The sequence below is a fragment of the Haliotis rubra genome, unplaced genomic scaffold (assembly GCF_003918875.1).
Source record: "Haliotis rubra isolate DU_JTF1 unplaced genomic scaffold, ASM391887v1 Scf33, whole genome shotgun sequence".
In the NCBI taxonomy this organism is placed as follows: domain Eukaryota; kingdom Metazoa; phylum Mollusca; class Gastropoda; order Lepetellida; family Haliotidae; genus Haliotis; species Haliotis rubra.
The window spans coordinates 3,581,280-3,601,340 of record NW_025767002.1 but is presented as its reverse complement, the minus strand read 5'-3'; the positions used below and the strand labels follow the sequence as shown (position 1 = coordinate 3,601,340).

Below are 20,061 nucleotides of genomic sequence, written 5' to 3'. Positions count from 1 at the left end.
TGATAACACATATCCCGTGTTCTGGAGAACACATATCCCTGTCCCGCTGTCTCTGTCCGCACCCTTGATCAGGTCAATGGTTCCACTTGTTAGGTTGATGTTGAAATATCCAGGACATGTGCCTACAATATATAAGGGGGACATCACAACATGTACACTGTACGAGCATACCTTTATTAAGAATTTCATTTACCTCATCTTCTGAAAAATATGAAACATAAATACCGCTTGTGATCCTGTAGGTGATGTTGTTGGGGTTGCCTCTGTCTCCGTCAAGTGCCGAGATGGTCACGACGTTGCTGTTCTGAAAACAGTAATTACTGATAATTTTACTTATAAAACTTATGTATTATTACTTAATAATGTTCTCGTCTAGTTACGACTAGTTGTTTAGCAGCTACTCGCGTAAAATACAAACATCCTCACCACAGCATGGTCCTCCCAGATATGAGGTAGGTAAGGTTCTCCAGTAAAGTATGGTGGTCTGTTCTGGACATCTCTTACAGTCACAAACAACTACTTGTATATAATACAAACATCCTCACCTCAACATGGTCCTACCAGATATGAGGTAAGTAGGGCCTGCCAGTAAAGTATGGTGGTCTGTCCTCGACATCTCTTACAGTCACAAACAACTACTGGTGTATAATACAAACATCCTCACCACAATAGATATGAGGTAAGTAGGGCCCGCCAGTAAAGTATGGTGGTCTGTCCTGGACATCTGTTACAGTCACAAACAACTACTGGTGTATAATACAAACATCCTCCCCACAGTATGGTCCTCCCAGATATGAGGTAAGTAAGGTCCTCCAGTAAAGTATGGTGGTCTGTTCTGGACATCTCTTACAGTCACAAACAACTACTGGTGTATAATACAAACAGCCTCACCACAGTAGGGTCCTCCCAGATATTAGGTAGGTAAGGTTCTCCAGTAAAGTAGGGTGGTCTGTTCTGGACATCTGTTACAGTCACAAACAACTACTGGTTTATAATACAAACAGCTCACCACAGTAGGGTCCTCCCAGATATTAGGTAGGTAAGGTTCTCCAGTAAAGTATGGTGGTCTGTTCTGGACATCTCTTACAGTCACAAACAACTACTGGTGTATAATACAAACAGCTCACCACAGCATGGTCCTCCCAGATATCAGGTAAGTAAGGTTCTCCAAAAAAGTATGGTGGTCTGTCCTGGACATCTCTTACAGTCACAAACAACTACTGGTGTATAATACAAACAGCTCACCACAGCATGGTCCTCCCAGATATTAGGTAGGTAAGGTCCTCCAGTAAAGTATGGTGGTCTGTCCTGGACATCTCTTACAGTCACAAACAACTACTGGTGTAAAATACAAACATCCTCACCACAGTATGGTCCTCCCAGATATGAGGTAAGTAAGGTCCTCCAGTAAAGTACGGTGGTCTGTCCTGGACATCTCTTACAGTCACAAACAACTACTGATGTATAATACAAACATCCTCACTACAGCATGGTCCTCCCAGATATGAGGTAAGTAAGGCCCTCCAGTAAAGTATGGTGGTCTGTCCTGGACATCTCTTACAGTCACAAACAACTACTGGTGTATAATACAAACATCCTAACCACAGTATGGTCCTCCCAAATATCAGGTAAGTAAGGCCCGCCAGTAAAGTATGATGGTCTGTCCTGGACATCTCTTACAATCACAAACAACTACTGGTGTAAAATACAAACATCCTCACCACAGCATGGTCCTCCCAGATATCAGGTAAGTAAGGTCCTCCAGTAAAGTATGGTGGTCTGTCCTGGACATCTCTTACAATCACAAACAACTACTGGTGTAAAATACAAACATCCTCACCACAGCATGGTCCTCCCAGATATCAGGTAAGTAAGGTCCTCCAGTAAAGTATGGTGGTCTGTCCTGGACATCTCTTACAGTCACAAACAACTACTGGTGTATAACACAAACAGCCTCACCACAGTATGGTCCTCCCAGATATGAGGTAAGTAAGGTCCTCCAGTAAAGTATGGTGGTCTGTCCTGGACATCTCTTACAGTCACAAACAACTACTGGTGTATAATACAAACAGCCTCACCACAGTATGGTCCTCCCAGATATGAGGTAAGTAAGGTCCTCCAGTAAAGTATGGTGGTCTGTCCTGGACATCTGTTACAATCACAAACAACTACTGGTGTATAATACAAACAGCCTCACCACAGTATGGTCCTCCCAGATATGAGGTAAGTAAGGTCCTCCAGTAAAGTATGGTGGTCTGTCCTGGACATCTGTTACAATCACAAACAGCTGGGCCTCGCTGGACAGGCCTCCTCCATCCTGGCAGGGGGATATACGTGATCAGCGAGTACGGTACCTTAACTGTTACAATATATGTGTAAATTCTGCTGAGCATACAAAATGGTCTGCAGCTAATTATGCTGCTTCTGAGGGACGACTGATTTACTAGCCAGCCTTGACGACTGATTGTGGATCATCGTACCTCAACAGCGCTGGAAGGTGCTCATGGTATTAATCACTGAGTTGTCTAGTTAGACCGTTTCCAGCTGGAATGTTTCTAAGATGAGCGTCAAATACGTAATGCCGCAAAAGTGTTCGCAAAGAAGATGAGCATGCCCCTCGTATGATTCGTCACGCGACCCGTAAAGATCCGGGTTAGTATTACTCTTCAGTAACCCAAGCTTGTCGTTAGAGACGACGAACGGGATCGGGTGGTCAGACTTGCCGACTTTGTTGCCACATGTCATCGTATCCCAATTGCATAAAACGATGGTCATGCTGTTGATCACTGGATTGTCTGGTCAAGAGTGAGCTGAGTGCGGCGTTAAACAACAAAGGACCCATCCATTTGTCATGCGTCATTGTCAGAAATCAGAAACGCTACTACCGTTAAGGTTCAACATACAGTTATTTCTCAAATGTAAGTAATGCATTACTTTCAAATCACAAGGTTACACTTGTGGATGCATCATGTAGGTTGTTTGTAGCTCTCAAAACACCATTGGAACCAAACAGATGATATTCGCAAATACTTACAGTGGCAACAATTGCAAACTGATAAAAGTAGCGTGTTTCGTAGTCCAGGCCTCCAATCAGTGTCACGTTCCCAGTCCTGGATACTTTAAACCTGCTTCTGTAGTCAGCATGTGATGTCTGAACATGTGAAAAATGAGTAGCTTTGTTATGCAAGTACAACACGTATATGAGTGAAAAATTGATCTAATTCAAGTGATTCATTCATTCATTCCACTGATGTGATTCCATTACTCTATACCGTGTATTGAGCAAAGGTTCACAGTAAAGCTTCATTATGCTGCTAGAATATGCTTCTGAATTGATCTTGGTCGATATATGGCTAGACTATCATGTACCTTCATGGTGTAGTTGACTGAACTCCCAGTCCCTATGTCAGGATCAGTACTTTTGGCGGTAAAGATGACAGTGTTGATCGGTGTATTCTGAAATGAGCAAGTTTTCTCAATGAATAATTCACAACGACGCATGTAGGTGTGGGATCAGGTCAATGTGAGCTTCTTAATCTAGAAATGCCTCCATGAGCTCAGACACTTCGTCATGTATGTATTCTTGCATTAATCAGCATTTTGGAGAATCGTAATAAACAACTGACATTTGTTAAAAGACGTTCTGTGGAGATTGTGAAGAAATAGTTAATGTTTTCTCAGTACTACATTTCTTATGATTTTAAACGAGGTATAAGACAGACGAATACAACAAAAGTTATACAACCTCTGGGAAAGAGACGAAGTATGGTAGCCCCAGGAACTGTGGGGGGACATCATTGACGTCTTTGATGATGACTCTCACGAGTTGACGGACTCCGTCCTACACATCATTGAGCATACATGTGTTGTAACATTATTCACTGTTTCAAATTAAAGTGAGTTGCTTGTTTGACTTGAAATAACTGAAATTCTGTGTGAAACTACAAGTAGTGTTTGCACATTCTCGTTTTCACTTACCCTGAGGAAAATATGATTATAGGGAATCCTAACAGAAATCATCACCAATGTATTTGTACATCTAATGCACTTTACCTACTCGCTCGCGGATTGTAATACCCGAAGTGGCACCAAGCATCAAGTCTACTAGTTTGAAATGTAAGTGATTGGAAACAGATTGTCATGAAGTCAACAAGTCTACATACCGGAGTTGAGGGATTGGTGGATGAAAACAGATTGTCATGAAGTTAACAAGTCTACATACCGGAGTTGATGGATTGGTGGATGAAAACAGATTGTCATGAAGTTAACAAGTCTACCTACCGGAGTTGAGGGATTGGTGGAAGAAAACAGATTGTCATGAAGTTAACAAGTCTACCTACCGGAGTTGAGGGATTGGTGGAAGAAAACAGATTGTCATGAAGTTAACAAGTCTACCTACCGGAGTTGAGGGATTGGTGGATAAAAACAGATTGTCATGAAGTTAACAAGTCTACCTACCGGAGTTGATGGATTGGTGGATGAAAACAGATTGTCATGAAGTTAACAAGTCTACCTACCGGAGCTGATGGATTGGTGGAAGAAAACAGATTGTCATGAAGTCAACAAGTCTACCTACCGGAGCTGATGGGTTGGTGGAAGAAAACAGATTGTCATGAAGTTAACAAGTCCACATACCGGAGTTGATGGATTGGTGGATGAAAACAGATTGTCCTGAAGTTAACAAGTCTACCTACCGGAGTTGATGGTTTGGTGGATGAAAACAGATTGTCATGAAGTTAACAAGTCTACATACCGGAGCTGATGGATTTGTGGATGAAAACAGATTGTCCTGAAGTTAACAAGTCTACATACCGGAGTTGATGGATTGGTGGATGAAAACAGATTGTCATGAAGTTAACAAGTCTACATACCGGAGCTGATGGATTTGAGGATGAAAACAGATTGTCCTGAAGTTAACAAGTCTACATACTGGAGCTGATGGATTGGTGGATGAAAACAGATTGTCATGAAGTCAACAAGTCTACCTACCGGAGTTGATGGATTTGTGGCCGTGAAGAGCAGTTCCAGCAAGCTGCCTTCCTGAATGTAAGAATAAATGTATCATCAGAACACGTAAGGCATTGTTCTTCATTACCAGAATGGGCGAGACTGTTTAGTTTCGCTCAGAATTCATGTTTTGGAGGTTGTAAATGAATGAACGTATGCTTATATGTATCATGACAACAGAAAATATATCATTTTGACTTAATTCGGCTAATTTAGAGCATTAATAAAAAATATATACAGTATATTTACTTTTGCTCAAAATATAAATTATGTTTCCTATCAGTGTACAGAAAATGTTCTGCCACTGCGTAGTGTAAAGAATCCATATAAAATATACATTTTAAAAATAATCTCTCCATTATATTATGACAACCATGTTAAATATGTTATAACAATATTTATTTATTTATTTGTGAGATAGAGAGTGAGTTAAGTGTTTCGCCGCTTTTAGCAATATTGCAGATTATGCACGGCGAGGGACACCAGAAATGGCTTTTCACATTGTACCCATGTGCGGAATGGAACCCGGGTCTTCGACTTCAAGGGGCTAACGCTTTAACCACTAGGCTACGCCGCCGCCCCTCCATGAGATAGGACATGTTTCCAGATGTATGCCATGAGCATTTAACTGTTCATTTTAGTCCTGAATGGTTGTGAACGTTGCACAAATGATGCGTAATACTTAACTCCCTCACAAATCATATTTCCCGGGACGTTATCGACTCATTATGAGTGAGGGAATATTGCCAGCCACACAATTCCCTACACGCCGTCAAGTCAGAGAATGTATTATCCCTCCAAATTAGTTCTTTGTAGTGTGATGCATTACTCAAATCCAGGTAGTATTTGTCGTAGTGAGCTCTTGTTAGTAAGGGAAATGTGTTTCTTGTATGGCTTAGTTAAAACACCGGTTGTCAGCATGAACCTGAATGTAACAATCCTGTGATATAGTGATTCGAAACAAAAACAGGCCAGGGGACACTGACATAATTCTCCGATAATGCAACATACTGTGTGAAAGATATGCATGTACGCCTTACTGTTTCGTAGTCCAACTGTCTCTGCAGAACTATACTGGCGTTATAGAAGCCAGAGATGCTGGTATGCTGATATAAATACACGTATTCTTGTGTTGCCGCTGACAGTGTCACTGTGATGTGGGAAGGGGTTGCATCTCTCACAGTCAGAACACCGATAGGGGTACCTGGAATAGATTGGCAGATGGTGCTGTCCTATGTGCACTGTAATTATACACTTAAAAAACAATCTGCCGTAATTTTCGGAAGTCATATTAATCATGAACACATGTGATGAATATACATGTGTGCAGATCGTTTGAACATATGTGATGAACATACGTGTGTGCAGATCGTATGGACAAATGGGATGAACATACGTGTGTGCAGATCATATGAACAAATGTGATCAACATGCGTGTATATATACAGATCATATGAACAAATATGAACATATGTGTGTACAGATCATATAAACATATGTGTAACATACGTGTGTGCAGATCATATAATTGGCAGATTCGTGTTGGTGACTTTACTTTTGATGATGCTGCCCATCCAATTTCAGTGAAATATCAACTGCATTTATACACCTTAAAACAATCGAGTATCGTTTTCTGAAATTATGTTTATGATTACAAATTTACTGCATCTACAACACGTGTTTGCAGGCCTTGTGAACGTGTGTTGTCATACGGTGCTCACATCACATGGTTTTGAGTTATCAAATATATTTTTCTTTTCTCAAGATAACTCATAAGACGATTTACGTGTTGACAACAGCTATGCTGTTGTTGTATTCCACTTATAGCTTCATCCAATCACATTAACAGATCACCGTCAACTTTGGTCATCTCTATGTGTCAGCTTACCTGCAGTTGTGTTTTCTGGTACTTCTATTGGATTTATCCGATCAAATGTTGGCGGCAAACAAACCACAGCTGTAAAAGGGAACAACGAAGGAACCTTAACATCGATACACTATAAATAAGTTTAAACAGAAAACACTTACGTATCATATTTAGTTTACTCCCGCGCTTACAATATCTGATTATTAACTTATTTAAATGAGTATATTCCAAGAATGTTTTCGTTAGGTTTTGTATTTTGTTAATAGCAGTTGGGCGCACAAACACCTCATGCGATTTATGTGTTTGCCTGTATCAAGGTATGTGATACTATGTGGTAAGTTGGTAACTGCTATCAGAGTTTCCTCCGTTGTTTGACCTCAACACGTGGCCACGTGAAGACTAATGACAAGATAGTTAAGGTATCAACATTTTAGTTATAACGTATATGCTTCGTATTTATGTTGCATTGTCAAAGATTGACCGCAATATTGATTGATTAAGTTCTCATCCAAGTATTATGACCAGACTTTGATGTACAAGCTATTTCGTGGACCTGAAAGGGAGTTTACAAGACAAATAATGATATATTCTTTTTTCTATTTTAACTGTATATCGATTTAAATAAACACAAGTTCGGCCTGTAAGTAACATTGCTTGGCGACCAGCTATTACAAGCTTCACATATACAACACATGATGAATGATGGAGGAAAATAACCCTTGTATCGTTATGGGTTTTAAATGTCACTATTTAAACCGCCATGATTGAGACGTAAGTGTCACACAAGTACAGATTTCACATATGTAAATTGTAAATTGCACACATTCTCTGAGTTTGCTATCAAGGACTCTTTATGAACGGACATTCTTCCTGGAAACAATACAGTCCAGCATTTTGTAAAGCAACTCTAAACGTGGTTTTCCTGTCATCATAAACAAAGTCGATTATATAGGCATATAGTTAGCCATATGTTCATGAGACCTCTTTGGACACTTCCCTTCATATCTACAATTATGCATGACTGTGATACGTTATGAGCTCCAATTATAAACAGCACATTAAATGACTCACCCTTGCAGAAACAGAAAAGAAGGACAATTAGAAGAGTCCATTTTGAACCCGGCATCTTTGTGCAGTCCTGAAGAACAGCTGGAATGAAAAGGAGTTGTCTTTAAAAGGTGCAGCATACAAATACTCTTAATCAGTCCAACGAAATCCCTTGTTGCCAATACCTTGTGGGGCACATACACATTGTTTCTTCAGTCTTCAGGTAACTTTATAAAAAACCTTAGCAGAATTACCTGTAGCAGACAAAGTGGTGCTAATATTGCAGAGCCTAGTCCACCTTTGATGGAAGCACATTATAGCACAGAACATTAATTTTCTAATTCATCATAGCAGAAGATAAAACACAAACAAAAAAAATTGTTAAGTTTAATAGCCACATGTTGCTAATGCCATTGTAAAACCCAGATATCCAAACAGTCAATTAATAGATGATGAAAAATAGTCAACCCAAAAATATCATGATGTTCATCGAGCTTAACTGAAAATATCCTCACGGGTAACCGTGGTATCACTGATTGGTTTTCATATACAACTTATGCGCCTATTTATATTCTAAACTCTGTACGATATATGCATGTAATAATATATATTTTTATAAAATGCAAAGCTATTTACTTAAACTGATAAAACTAGAATGAGGACTACTTTATTGGATTTTTTTATTTCCTTAGCTTTAGTCAAACAGATGCCGCTTCCCCAATTTCACTGGACAAAATGTAGAATAATGGATAAAGTTATAGAAAGGTCACACTTTCCAAGAAGGCAAAGGCTTTGAACAGTTTTACCCCATTTATGCATATCGTCCGTTTTGGGACGGTCACATCAAAAAAGGATTTCTCTCCTATTGGTGAAGATAGAAACTTGCAGTAAAGACGAGAATGAAGCTGAGAAAATTGGCCACTTCCAGTGGCAAGGCCATTCCCCTGCCATTTCGGCGAAGTGTGAGATAAGAAGATTTTTTATTGGTTTCTATTTTAACTATGTAAGTTCATTAGAATGTGTTTAAAACTTTCGTTGTTCAAAAAAGAAAAGAGAATGAAAATGGTTTGCATGTTTTCTATGCTAAATTTTCCGCCAAAGTACCGTCCCATAAATGGGACAATAAGCAGATAAGTGAACTTAAATTAGGTAATATATTAGGCTTAGGTGGGGGAGATCAACCTATAAAATCTTAAAATTGACTCTTATTGACTCTGGCTTTTATATGAAGCTATGTGTATTAACAAATTGAAAAGTGACCATTTCATGGGCATTTTTGACCCCATAAAATGTTTTCTGATGAACTAAACATCATTGTTGATGAATGTTTGAGTTAAATATCAATGTCAGTTTATTCTGGGAAATGCATTTTCCTGCGTTTTCTCAAATTTGTGTAAAAACTGCAACTTATAAAGTCAAAACTCAGACTTAATTTTGTTTCAAGAAATCGGGGCCTGAACAAATGTTATAGGTTAGGGTTAGAGTTATTCCAACAAAAACATCTGAGGATAGGATGAAGAATATTACAGTGCTGTGCACCAAGGCCAAAATCGATTCCACTCCATAATGACGCCATGAAGTCATAAGCAGCGTCAATACGTGTTTTTAGCCTGATTATTGTTTGGACATGATCCAACGACTCAACAACAAACGGATTATGCAACTGAGGCTATCATTATAGAAGGTGTTCATGAAAAAGCATCCCTAGTGTACACATAACTCAAAAAGTTAAATTAAGGCGATGTTTCAGCCATTTAATGGCGAGGCAGACAGCAAATAGCTTGGCAGTTTCTAACCATGCAACTAACTCATTCCGGATCAATAGTATACGACAAACACTTCACCACAGGATTTCTTCACAGCTCCGTTTACACTTGCAGAAGATAAGTATTCGATCGGTACATACCTGTACTGCTTCCCTTTGCTGTGATGAGTACCCGTCTAATTGTATCTCTAGTAATGGATTCTTGATCACATGCCCACTTTAATGTAGGGACCGGAGTGGTGCATCCTACCTGGGGTCGTTGTGTAGATATGAGTCGTTATCTCAACCCTCTGATTAAATATGAATATAGGATGACTTCAACTTATACTATCTGGTTTACAGGTACACCCTACCATCACAGATATAGTTGATTTCATAAACACCATTGCATCCTTTTTTTTTTCTCAATATGCATATTCCTCACACTTCTTTAATTACGTGGGGCGGTGGGGTAGCCTAATGGTTTAAGCGTTGGCTCGTCACGCGGAAGACCCGGGTTCGGATCCCCACATGGGCACAATGTGTGAAGCCCATTTCTGGTGTCCCCCGCCGTGATGTTGCTGGAATATTACTAAAAGCGGCGTAAAACCAAACTCACTCACTCAGTCAGTCTTTAATTACGTAGTCAATGTGTAATGTTTTATTGATTATCTTCCAGGCATGATGTTGCTGACATTATCTAAATTGTATTCATTGTTGTGCTTGTCCACGTGTCACTGTTTGAGATTTCAATTTGTGGTGTTTGTGATAATATGCCAAAAGACAATAATAATAAGTGATAATAAGAAAAAAATTTAAACACAGCGTGAAATTCATCGTTGTTTTTATATCTGCGGAGGCCTGCTTCATAGTTCAAATATGTCAAGACGACTTGATTCAAGTTTTAAAAATATATTTTAATGTCTATTTATCTTCCAACTTTTTCAGTTTGTAAATATCAATAAGCAATGTCTGATAGTGTTAATAATACAGTCGATCAGGTTCAGTAGCAGAGAGATAGTGATGTATTTTATTTAGACGTCATGGTAAACGAAGGTGTCACGATGGTCTGTGTCGTGGTTTATTATTGATCTCAGTCAAGTGATATATCTGCATGAACTCATGATGTCAGTCATTACTGTTGCATATCAACTGCATATTGCTGAGTTTGGCGTTATACAACAACCAAATAAAACATAAAAGAAACACAACCTTTCAAAGGAATCTGTATTAAACGACTATGCTAAATCTTTTAGTGTGTGCAGCAGCTGTTTAAAGTTTCAGTCAAACAGAATACCCTACTTCAGGGAAGAAGGGGTTGAAGTCTAACGGAATGAGCTCCTGTTGTAAAGACAGAGTTAACTTGTGCAGGTTAAAGTGAAGTCAATCTCTGCTGATAAGTGGTAAGTTAGATGTCAGGACATTAAGGGTAACAATTAAGCATTTTCACACCTATTTTGTGGACTGGGATATTAGTAATTAGCAAGTACTCAGTCCTCATTCATTTTCACATCTTGACTGTATTCCAAGACTATTCTTTTCTAAACAAATCTCATTAGGTGCGTACTTTAAATATATTTTGCTGCACATCTACTGGTATCTTCCGTCAGAATGTTTCGTCAATGTTATCACAATGTTGAGCATCCACTTGAGGCTGATAAATCTTCCTTGTTGTGAACTTGATATGTGGTATCAAGGTTATTTTGTCCCATGCACAGGTGAAGATAGTTACACTGAAGGATAAGTATTGGCAGGTGTTTGTGCACAAATAGCCAGTTACCTAATACACTTTGAATTTTACATAAACATGAATATTACATAAATATGAAAATAATTCATGAGCACGGCGCAAAAAACTTCTTAAAATCTCCCTATTCAGTTTGCACTGGCACTGTCATGGGTGATGTTACAGTAATCTGTGTCTTTTTCCTCCATGTTTCCGCGTTCTCTGTTGCGCTGGAGAGGGTTGTAGCTTCTTTGTTCTAAGTCCCGTTCACATAATCCGGAGTACTACCCCTAGTGTTGACGTACCGCATCTCTACTTTACTATAGTGGTTATCTATGTCCTCGTAGTGGGAGGCCGATGTGTACATGTTTGCGTTGTTAGCATTGTCCTCTGGAAATAAAAGTGATATTATTGTTTTGCAAATAGACCAGAAATATATTTTAGATCTAAACCTTGTGGGATTCTGGTCATAACAAATACCAACACTTTACTGCTTTGGAGTGTCACCCGACCTTGACATGGATCAGGTTGTCAGGCTCGGCCACAGCTGTTGCTCATACTATTAACCATTAGGGCACGGTTTTAAACGTAAGTGTTATTAACAGAATACACTGGCCATACACGTGCACATTGTGTAAGTTTACTTCCAGTTAGCCAATACGTAATGCATGGAAAATGATAATACTGCTTCGTCAACTATGTGTAACTTGTCAGAGAGTTTCATATTACCATGAACGTGTGAAAAGTCCGTTCAATACAATTAACTGCTAACAGGTAGAACCAATAGGAGTAGAGTATATTAATACAGTTAACTGGTCACAGATAGAACTAATGAACCCATAAATACAGTTATCTAATCACAGGTAGAACTAATGAACCCATAAATACAGTTAACCGGTCACAGGTAGAACTAATGGGATTAGTATGATAATACAGTTAACTGGTCACAGGTAGAACTAATGAACCCATAAATACAGTTAACTGGTCACAGGTAGAACCAATGAACCCATAAATAGAGTGTTAACTGGTCACAGGTAGAACTAATGAACCCATAAATATAGTTAACTAGTCACAGGTAGAACTAATGGGATTAGTACGATAATACAGTTAACTGGTCACAGGTAGAACTAATGAACCCATAAAAACACAGGTAGAACTAATGGGGTAGTATATTAATACAATTAACTGGTCACAGGTAAAACAGGTAGTGCCTTTGCTCACCTCTAGGTTTGGTTCTCCTCTTCATCCACACGAAGACGATGACGGCGGTAATAAAGCAGCCAGCAACTGCACCACCTACAGCTCCAACTACAATGTAGATGACGTTTGACGATTCCTCTGCAATAATGAATTACGAAAGCAAAGCGTAAGTAAGTATGTGATTTTATCTCTGTTTGGAACAGAGTTAGAGTTTAAAATACGGATCTAAGCTTAAAAAGGAAAGGAAAACTCAAAGAATAGATGCCTTGTAGCCACTAACGCGTGATTGGTGTTGACAATCTGAACTCTGAAACCATAACCTCCGGGCCTGGCTTAATGTAGGATCGCAATTCCCCAGTACGCTACTGAACTTACTCACCTGGGTCAGTTGTATCGCCTGCTACACTGCCCTCTGAAACAATCAAACACTTATAATAGTGAGATGAACCTGCCTGAAGTGAATAGACACTGTACATGAATATGCTGATTATCCTGCTTTGATATCTTCAAAAAACAACATAATCATCACTGGTGCCATACCTCCCTGCAGTCGACTAACCATGAGTTGTCTGAAGATAACTCTACACTACTGCATACATCAAATCATTTATATTTAAGGAGTAGAAACTTTTGAACACTCCTTTGAAGATATTTCTAAAACTTCGTTTATGATAGGCATCAGTTAATTCAGTTTTAACGATCCATGATCTCACCCAAACAGGTGCTGCCCTTGAGGTAGAAGCCCGGATGACAGCTGGTACAACTGACGTTGCTGGGGGGACATGCAGATCACGTCACGGCATCCAGCATGTGGGGGAGGGCATGCTGTTTGCGAATATCATCACGTCAGCCATAAAAAGATAGCATGAGAGTCTTCACTATCGATTGAAAATGTGTCTGAAACTTTTAAGGGCATTATAAATATGATTTGAAATTCGTTCGTTAAATATACCGCTCTAATATGTTTGCGACCCGAGAAGATCCGGGTTTCCATTGATCTTCAGTAACCCATGCCTGTCGTAAGAGGCGACTAACGGGATCGGCTGGCCAGACTTGCTGACTTGGTTGACACATGTTGTCGTATCCCAATTGCGTGGGTCGATGTACATGCTGTTGATCCCTGGATTCTCGATTATTTACAGACTGCCGCCATTTAGGTTGAATATTGTTCATTGTGGCGTTAAACAATTGGTGACAGCAAGGATAAAAGATTTGTGCCTTCGCAAACGTAATGTGAAGCGGCTCCACAGCATGTGTCTCGTCAACGTAGTGCACTGACGCAAGTACTAATCATCAAACAATTCGAGGTGTAACAGCTACTGTCCCAAAGATGATCAAAAAAGCATCGTGCTTGTCTGCATTTGCAAAGGTCCTTTGAACAGACGGCACCTAATAAGCTAATAAGATTTTCAATGTAAGATTTACGTTATGTAAAAAAGGAAACAGGGTTCGTTTCTCAGGCATAGAAGGGCACTTTGCATTTGAAGTAGTCCGTTTTGCTATTCAGAACCATTTAATCTTTGTATTTTGCAGGTACGCGCACCTTTTCGCAAACACCTGGTAAAAATATTTGCAAACACCTGGTATAATTTGTTTAAGTGTGAAACGGATTAAAAAATTTAGTCAATGATGTATACGGACTCGTGCAGTCGACACGGTGGAAATTTCTTCTAATATGGAAAGGGTTTGGTCACTTGGACTTGTATTGACTATTCTGGACCTACCGTCACAAGCAGCAGCGCCCCAGAAGTATCCTTGCTCGCACCTGCTGCAACATGATGATGATGACTCCTCACAGTGTAGAATCGGCGCAACAGGCGGACAGGCTTAATCAAGAAAAGTTACCATGCTAGGACATTGAGTTACGGGAATAAACGTAACTTAGTTCATTGAAATGTATCTTATGCCAGTTGTTCATTTTCCTACTGACCGCTAACCGCTAAGATCCGGGTTAGAATTGATCTTCAGTAACCCATGCTTGTCGTCAGAGGTGACTAACGGGATCGGGTGGTCAGGATCGCTGACGTGGTTGACACATGTCATCGTATTCCAGTTCCGTAAATCGATGCTCATGGTGTTGATCATTGGGTTGTGTGGTCCGGACTTGATTATTCACAGATCACCTCCATATAGCTGGAATATTGCTGAGTACGGCGTTAACCAACCAGCCAACTGACCGCTTTACTGTGCGTTGATGGAATTATGTTATGACACATTGAGCCAGCGTGATTCGCTCATCTGGGAGAGAGATGAAGGCGAAGTAAGAGAAAATTTACCTGTATCTCCACACGTGCTTCCTGGTGTCTGAAAACATTAAGGAACATGGTACAAAATCATGCAAATTGGGCGCGCAGTTGAACTGAATAATATTAGAATTCATGTATGACTCGATGTTTGGACAAAGAACAGTTGAATGTATTTACAGGAGCAGTGTCGCATGAGAATAATACTGGCGGCCAATTTTTTTACAAAGCGTGCAATTTACTCTATTCAGTCTGCTTTATAAGACAATTAATTGTTTGGCCCTTGCTTACAAAGAGGCTCAAAACTTAAGGTTTGGGCTATATCTGGGAAGCCCAACGTGTAGACTTCCCTGTACCTTTTTCTGGCAGATTTTGAACTTAGATTAAAAGCCACTTCTGAACAGAATTGGGTTTGTATACTCTGTAATAACTGTAATATCGAAAATGAATATAATTTTCTACTTTTATTTACGCTTACATTGATCTTAGAAAACAGTTTATACCACTTAAATACTTTGTAAACGCAACAATTCATAAGTTTAACAACCTATTGTGTAATACTAATGTTGGAATATTGAAACATGTTGCATTGTTTGTACTATAAATACATAAATATCGCAACTCTGTGGACCAATGATATATATGTACCATGGGCCGATGGACTACATTTACCCTTTGGAAATAAACATAAACAATACAAAGAGGAGCTCATGTTATATATTCATGGAGAACACCGTACCATCTCCGAGATCAGGTTGTGTTTTTGAGACCATTTCCTTGGTTCCATTCTGAGTTTGGGAAGGAATGTCTTTGCTCAGGTAAAGTTGGAGATGTTGTCAAAAGTATACGATCAAAACATTACATGAGTTTACAGTTATCCATTTCTGCGAAGGAAAATTCCAAACTGACGTTTCTTTTGCTGCGTAGTATAATACACGCCAGCACGCTCTACTTCTATTAGTGGTACCAGCCATTTCAATTACACAATCTGCCACAACAAATTTGATAAGCAAAAACCTGGGAAACTCTACTGAAACACCCAAGATCTGTCACTTCAAGAAAATGCGCTATACATAATCTTAGTTTAGTTAATTTATATGACATATACTACCCACCAGGAGACTAATTGTAACATTAACATCAGAGAATAGTGGAGGTGTGTCAGAGTCCGTAGCCCGCACCAACACAGCAACCTGGCTAGTGTCACTGTTCATGAGAGGAACGGCCACAGAGAGGACACCGGTGACGCTACCCACGACGAAGTGGGAGTCGAGGCCGATGGGGTAGGTCCGGCTGATGCTGTACCTCACCTGGGCATTGACCCCCATGTCGGCGTCTGTGGCCTGTGGGGGATATGGTTAACACATGTATGCTATTGGTAGAGGTGTTAAGCCGTTTAATTTGTCTTGTAACGTCACCTGTAGAACATTTACTCTAAATATGCTATATTACGTTTACAAAACTGATGTTTTCTATTGAATGTTCAGTTAAAAACAATATATGCTAACCACTCAAAAATTTACGAAAACTATTAAGCACCCTATAATGCCGTTATTAACAGGTTCCTGCAATTGCTAACGCAGTTTCTTACTTGTGTTCAAGAGGGCCTTCGTTCCAATTTTGGATTGGCAAGATTGGTAACAAAGAAAGAAATCAATATTTCATTGTGTTACTTATGAAAGGAATCGAATCTGTTCTTTAGACGACAGCTTTGAGTTGAGGTAAAAACTGGATATAAGAAATAATCAATGCAATAATCGCAAAACGTTGATTAAGGATAGCTTTGTGGTTAAGGTATTGAAGTGTAAGTACAATAAGAGATATTTCTTTGGAGGTTGTTCCCTGACATTGTCAGTACGTTTGTTGACAATAGTGAGGAGAATAAGGCGAAGCGTTCAACGTTACTCGAAGAATTTATTATTGCCATGATACCAAATTGTGTGGGTTTCAAACTATGCAAGAACAAGTAAGGTTACCTTGAACACGATAGCTTCCGTTTGATTGACTCACCGACACAATGATGGACCTACTAAAGCTGTTTCCATTTTCTTTCAAATACCCGTCGTAGTCTCTTCTGAATACCGGTGCATTGTCGTTGGCGTCCGTGATGTTGACAGTGAGCTGAACGGTGTCCTTCAATCCTCCGGGGTCTGTGGCCTCCACCGATATGTAGTACACAGACTTGGTCTCTCTGTCCAGCTGGTCAGAGGCCACAGTTACCAGGCCAGAGGAAGTGATCGAGAACCTCGAACAAAGAATATTTAGATATGGGTGAATACACCAAAACAAAAACAAGATTTAACTTACCTTTCTCACAGACGTCAAGTAGTGAAATACTTGGGTAATTTAAGAAGGTTGTAATGGTGTTTTAAAAAATTCAACATTCAAATGTCAAATTCTGATAGATCCCTCAACACATTATGGCGAACTATCTGTTTTTTTCCATCAATTATCCATAGAAAACAGAGGAAGGTCCTTAAGAGAGGATAACGCTTTTCGAGAACTTGGCTAACGCTGATGCATATGTTGTATTATGTTGGATATTTCACAATAATTATTAATTTCAGCCACCAGTACATATGCATGATTATGTAAACGATGAAGCGATGAATGCATACATTAACAGCTAAATGTCGATCGCCTCTGACAAAATCTCTTAACTGACAAAATGACCAAGCGTACTGATGCATAGCAAGACGAACTTCTGTCCTTTCTTGTATGTATCCATTCATTTTTCATATTCCCAGAACGTATGCGAGACAAGTGGAATTTGTGCCATATGGATTCTAACAAAATCTAGGGATTAGTTTGGTGTTTCCAGTTGCAAAGAAAGTTGTGTTAAAACTATGCACGCCACTATCCAAAGGAAATCCTCATTACCTAATGCACAGGGCATTTGTTACTTATCGTGGTAGCCATAGATACAGTTATTGTATGAGGATGTGTTTTGTTAATTATAATATCACATTAAATAGCACAACGAGGAGAGTTCTATGGATATAAAACTTCTTTAATATAATATGAGCGACGTTTCGGTGTAGCTACTAACACCTTTATCAAGCCTTTTGCTATTTCGGGTCACAAAAGTTTAAAGCGCTAAGTGTGGATTTGAACTCACACCTTGAACTTAGGCTATGTAATTTCACCTGTTAAAAGTAGGCCGGGGAGTTGCCTCCCTTTGTTTGTTTTACTTCCGCTTTTGGTAGGATGCCATAAGCTATGAGAAGATTGTAGTTTGGCATGGCTTTTGTTAGAATTCCCCAGAATTGTATATAGATGGGTATGTAAGGGATGGTTGTTGAGATGTATGAGGGGGGCAACATTGGAATTACGCTCATCTGTCTGCTAACATTGACGTTCCAAGACTGACCAACAGGCCTCGTCTACATGGAACTTTCAACAGTTGTCAACAATTTTCAGTCAGCACTTCCTCGAACTATTTCTCCTTGTGCAAATGATACGGAATTTCTTCTTGGATTGACAAAGTCTTATAAAGGTTATTAGGCCGAAACATTTAGCTTGATTATCCAACTAATGTCAGTAAGTTGAGATTGTTTAAGATCACGTGAACAAACACTTCCATTCAACGGATTTACCCACCTCAACTAGAAATAAGGAGTTGCCCATTGTATATGTAATTAGACAAAAATTCAGGTTCACCAACACCTCACCACAAGACTGTATGCCAAATTGAATATAATCACCCCCCAAACCCTTATCACCCCACAGAATGTTCACAGAGCTATTACAAATATGTAGTTATAGTTTTAATCTTTTTGTTGCTACATATTCTGTTGACCCAATACGTTAGGACAGTGGACATCATCATGACATGTTCTAAGTGCATGAATGGTATCGTACTTATTGCGTTTACAGTTTTGCAGTTTTTCAAGGTACTTATACAAGTGTATCAAGGCATGGGAGATATTACAGTGATACGTCAATTTACAAGGTACTTATACAAGAGGTTTGAGTGGAAATTTGAGGCATGGAAGGTATAACAGTCCTTATCGTACCTCACACATAAATGTCGCTTTCTGATTGGCTGAGCGCACTTCTATTATTTCCAATGTACCCCTGCTTACAAGCAGGTAACATTTCAATGTACCCAGCTGTCAATGGCAACTCATTTGGTACTTCGCGGTAGTAATTCTTTACCTCGAATAACAGTGAATTACGTATGATGTACGGAAATTACCGATGTTTTGCGAATGCAAATCGATGGAAGGGAGATAACTCTAAATCTGTATTTCTTGTCAGCAAAACCTGGCGATGGCTACAAAAAGATTTGTACCCGAGCTTCAAACAATTCAAAATTAACTTTTAAAGTGTTCGGTAAGATAAATACGTTGTTCACTGGTCCCTCGGGGCCCATGGTTTGATGTACCCTCGATGTTTGTTTATGTTCCCCTTGCCCTTCGGGCTCAGGGAACTTAAACAAACATCGAGGGTACATCAACCCATATACAGTGATGCATAATATTACACAAGAGCTTTAAGGTGGAGACTTGAGGAATGGAAGGTATAACATTTCTAAACCACAGTAGGTCTCAGCCCGAGGCGATACATGTCTTGGACCTTGGTCAAACGCGAAGACACGGGTACAAAGCAAACAAATATAATCGATTCCAGTCGGGAGTCGAACCTATGATCATAAGTTAATTCTGGCGTGCGCAAGGTACACAAGAAAGTATAATCATGAAGAACACCATACTCACATTCCGTTGGCACCTCGTAGTTTATAGGAGACAGTTCCGAACAAGGGCAAATCGTTGTCTATAGCCTGTAAAACGTACCATTCACAAATACAACAGTTGCTCAGTTATGTGACTATGAATGTTGTACTTCATTATTTCCAGTAGAAGTCTAACCAATGAGTGATATTATAGTTATATTGATTGTGGACTCGAATTTTATATTCACTCCCTTTTTGATTCTTCTTCCGCCCGCAACTGTCCCTCAGTTTCGTGGCGAAAGATTTGACGGTGATGACATATATGGAGACCTTATTATCGTCCTGGGCATCCCCTGGTGTAGAGACTGGCTAAAGATGATAGGGGAGAATGTTAGACGTACCTTGACGGTGATGACATTTATGGAGACCTTATTACCCTCCTGGACATCTCCTGGTGGAGAGACTGTGGCTGAGGTTACATGTGACAATGTTAGACGTACCTTGACGGTGAGGACATTTATGGAAACCTTACTATCCTTCTGGGAATCTCCT

At 39.5% G+C, this 20,061-nt stretch overlaps 1 protein-coding gene and 2 long non-coding RNA genes across 4 annotated transcripts; all 3 read right to left on the bottom strand.

Moving 5' to 3' along the window:
* Window positions 1–93: 93 nt before the first annotated feature.
* On the bottom strand, window positions 94–1,929 carry LOC124284194. Of its 2 annotated transcripts, none has more exons than XR_006900493.1 (3): window positions 1,841–1,929; window positions 226–304; window positions 94–122 (listed from the first exon to the last, which is right to left on the bottom strand). It is a non-coding gene; the product is annotated as an uncharacterized LOC124284194 (long non-coding RNA). The 2 variants fall into 2 exon arrangements; XR_006900494.1 differs by lacking the exon at window positions 1,841–1,929 and adding an exon at window positions 1,722–1,810.
* Window positions 1,930–2,158: 229 nt separating this feature from the next.
* Window positions 2,159–9,960, bottom strand: LOC124284112 (protocadherin beta-2-like). Its single transcript, XM_046720172.1, has 9 exons — window positions 9,828–9,960; window positions 7,946–8,023; window positions 6,896–6,964; window positions 6,048–6,211; window positions 4,990–5,040; window positions 3,746–3,841; window positions 3,370–3,456; window positions 3,035–3,151; window positions 2,159–2,317 (listed from the first exon to the last, which is right to left on the bottom strand). Exons 2-9 carry the CDS (start codon window positions 7,998–8,000, stop codon window positions 2,159–2,161), a joined length of 798 nt encoding a protein of 265 aa, XP_046576128.1. The 5' UTR covers window positions 8,001–8,023; window positions 9,828–9,960.
* Window positions 9,961–13,367: 3,407 nt separating this feature from the next.
* On the bottom strand, window positions 13,368–15,992 carry LOC124284193. The gene is made up of 4 exons (XR_006900492.1): window positions 15,950–15,992; window positions 14,868–14,895; window positions 14,316–14,417; window positions 13,368–13,416 (listed from the first exon to the last, which is right to left on the bottom strand). It is a non-coding gene; the product is annotated as an uncharacterized LOC124284193 (long non-coding RNA).
* Window positions 15,993–20,061: the final 4,069 nt, after the last annotated feature.